At 59.1% G+C, this 3,017-nt stretch overlaps 1 protein-coding gene across 1 annotated transcript; it reads right to left on the bottom strand.

The window, feature by feature from the left end:
* Positions 1 to 1,718: 1,718 nt before the first annotated feature.
* Positions 1,719 to 2,699, bottom strand: LOC105985561 (basic proline-rich protein-like). Its single transcript, XM_013016152.1, has one exon. The coding sequence runs from the start codon at positions 2,697 to 2,699 to the stop codon at positions 1,719 to 1,721; it is 981 nt and encodes a 326-aa protein (XP_012871606.1).
* Positions 2,700 to 3,017: the final 318 nt, after the last annotated feature.

The following is a 3,017-nucleotide window of genomic DNA, read 5'->3' as shown; positions in this document are numbered from 1 at the left end:
GTGTGAGGGGATAGAGAGTCAATCCAGAAATCCATCACAGAGAAGAGTACAATGAAGGGAAAACATGGAGCTCTCGAAAAGAACTTTTCAACAGAGCCCTAGATTCCAGATGCTCTTGCAGACACACAGAGACACTCTGACTCTTAATGGCTGCTCATGGTCTAGTAAATCCCTGATTCCCTTCTCTTCACTCCCATGATGTATTGGGACTGGACCAGACCCAGTGTGTACTTCCTCACAACCGCCTTATTGAGAAGACAGATTTTAGAGTTAAGACTCAGAATCTGAGGGATTTATCCCAGACCGGACAATAAGTAGCTGGCAAGGCCAGAACTCACATTCCAAACTTCTGATGCTTTAATTTTATTCTTCATCTGCAATGTGTCTCAACATCTTGGGGATGCCAAAAGATCTGCGGGACTACTTAGAACCTTAAACTATGGAGGCATCTCAAGACTTCAGGCTAGTTCCAGGGAGTAATGAGCTTGAGCTAGGTGGACTTAGCCAAATATTCTGTCCATGATCAGCCCTCTGTCTGAGGACAGTCCAAGACTCCTAGGGTACAGAGAAGACCCACAACCTTAGTGTTCCCCCTAGCGAGGGCCAGTCAGCCAATCATTTTCCCAAACAGGTTTTGGAGGAGTTTATTTTATTATTCTCACTCTTATATGGGTTAAGGGCTTAGACAAAGCTGCTGGAAATTCATGTGAGCCTGGCCTGGTGGTCCATGCTTGTAATCCCAGCCCCTTGGGACAGGGAGACAGGAAGATCATGGTTTGAGGCCAAGTAAGAACCAAAGTTGGCAAGACTCTGTTTCATAAACAAGCCCACAGGCATGATGGTACTCACTTGAGATCACAGCTGCTGAAAAGATGGAGGTAGAAGGATCACTGTTTAAGGCTAGCCCAGTCCGAGTTAGCAAGAGACACTCTCTGAAAAGAAAGGGAAAAAAGCTAAAAGCTAAAAGGATTAGGGATGTGACTCAAGTAGTAGAGACTTGCCTATCAAGTGCCAGGCCCTGAATTCAATCCTCATTACACCACACACACACACACACACACACACCACCACCACCACCACCACCACCACCATCATCATCATCATCATCATCATCACATCAAGGTATGTTGTTTCTGGAAGTTGTAGAGGCTTTTGTTGTTGTTTTTCATTTTTTGTTTTTTTGTTGGTCCTGGGGCTTGAACTCTGGGCCTGGACACTGTCCCTGAGCTTTTGTGCTCAAGGCTAACACTTGAGCCACAGCACCACTTCTGGCTTTTTTATTGATGCTTCACTGGAGATAAGAGTCACACAGACTTTCTGCCCAGGCTAGCTTCAAATCACGATCCTCAGATCTCAGCATCCTGAGTAGCTAGGACTACAGATGTGAGCCACTAGCGCCCAGCAAGAATAAGATCATGTTCAAATCCCTTGACAATCCTGTGGGGCAAGAGAAGAGAGGCTAGAAGTTAACTGCTCCAAAGTGGTAACAGACTGCAATCCCTCTTGGGTCTTCAAAAATCTCCAATCCCTGGCCTTTGCATATGGTGGTGAGCACCAGGCTACACTTGGTCTGCTTGAGGACGGAAATCGATCTTCCCATTCTTTCTTTCCAGTAGTCCAGAGGGGTTGGGATGAAGTTTAAGGGCAGAAGAGGCAGAGGGAAGCTTCCGGAGTCCAGGAAGCAGGCTGGGGTGGCAGGGCTGTCCGCAGATGCCTTCCTAACACTCGGGGTGGACCACGGTCCCCAGTCCTGACCCTCGCCGCCATCCAGGCTGCACCTGGATGCCCGGAAGTCCAGGGGGGAGTCGTGGGTGGCAGGCTGGGTGGAGTGGGAGGACGAAGAGGAGGGAGGTGGGGGGGGGCCGGGACGCAGTAATGTTAGGGGCTGGCCTGGTCATGTGACTCCGGGGGGCGGGGCGAGGCGGGCGGGCGCGGGGAGGGTGCGGAGGGGGCCCCATCTGAATAATTGAGGAGCTGCTCGCAGCGGCGGCCGCCTCCGGCCTCCCTCTGCCGCCGCCTCCACCCGATCCCAGCCGCAGACAGCCCCGCGCCCTGCGCAGACCTCCCTCCCGGCCGCGCGGCCCGGCCCCCGGTGAGTGCCGGGCCCCGCTCGCGCCTCGCCCCGTCCCTGTCCGCGACCCAACGGGAGCCCGATCGGGGTGGGGGGGGGTGAGGGGAGGAAGCGGGAACATGGCGCGCATTGGCGAGGGCGCCCTCCGGGAAGGGTCCCCCCGCACCCGAGAGGAGGAAGGAGCTGGCCACGGTCTGCCCAGCTCGGGCGGGGAGCCGGGCCCACATTGCACCCGCGATCGGGGGTGGAGGGGGGGCGTCAGGCTCGGGGGTGCGACCCCCGAGAGCTGCCCGGTGGGGCGGGAGCGGGCCGGGAGCTGTGTCCGGATCTCCCGGGGCCCCGTCCTCCCCGCCTGGGCACCCGCCTGGGCACGCACCCGCCTCGGCTGGGCGGCCGCGGACCGAGCCCCAGGAACGGCGGCCACCGAGGAGGGCGGGGGCGATGTCTGCCCTGCAAACTCTTCCGAGGGACTCCGGCTGAGCGGGAAGCCGCGCCGAGGGTCGTGCGCTGCAGGGGCGTCCGCGGCCGGCGGACAGCGACGCGAGGGGCACGGGACGGGACGAGGGTCCGGGGCCGCTCCCCGCCCGGGGCGGGAGGAGGGCGCATCCTCCCGGACCCCCCCCCCCATCGCACGTCAGAGCCAGAGGGCCAGAGCCGGGCTGGGTGGCCCCCGAGAGCCCTTTTGGCTCCTGAGTCACCAAATGCGTCTTTGGAGACGGTGATCGGCGAGCGAGGAGCCGGTGGGGGTGGCAGAGAGGAGATGCGGGAAGGAAGGATGGAGCGGCCGGGCTGCCGCCTGCCCCTGCCGGTCCGCATCTCCCTACCTGTGCGAGACTGGGTTCGCTGAGATCCAGAGAGGCTCACGGGGTCGGGCCCGGCGAAGGGCACAGTCGCCCTAGAGGCGTGGGCAGGCGACTGGCCGGAGCCGGCCCAGGGCCGCGGGAAA

Source organism: Dipodomys ordii, unplaced genomic scaffold (assembly GCF_000151885.1).
Source record: "Dipodomys ordii isolate 6190 unplaced genomic scaffold, Dord_2.0 Scaffold30, whole genome shotgun sequence".
NCBI lineage: Eukaryota > Metazoa > Chordata > Mammalia > Rodentia > Heteromyidae > Dipodomys > Dipodomys ordii.
Note: the sequence above shows the minus strand (reverse complement) of the source record. Positions and strands in the feature narration are given on the sequence as shown.

Coding starts and splice junctions, on each gene's coding strand:
- LOC105985561 (XM_013016152.1), bottom strand. CDS start 2,699: ATGGGGGGGGGGGTCCGGGAGGATGCGCCCTCCTCCCGCCCCGGGCGG.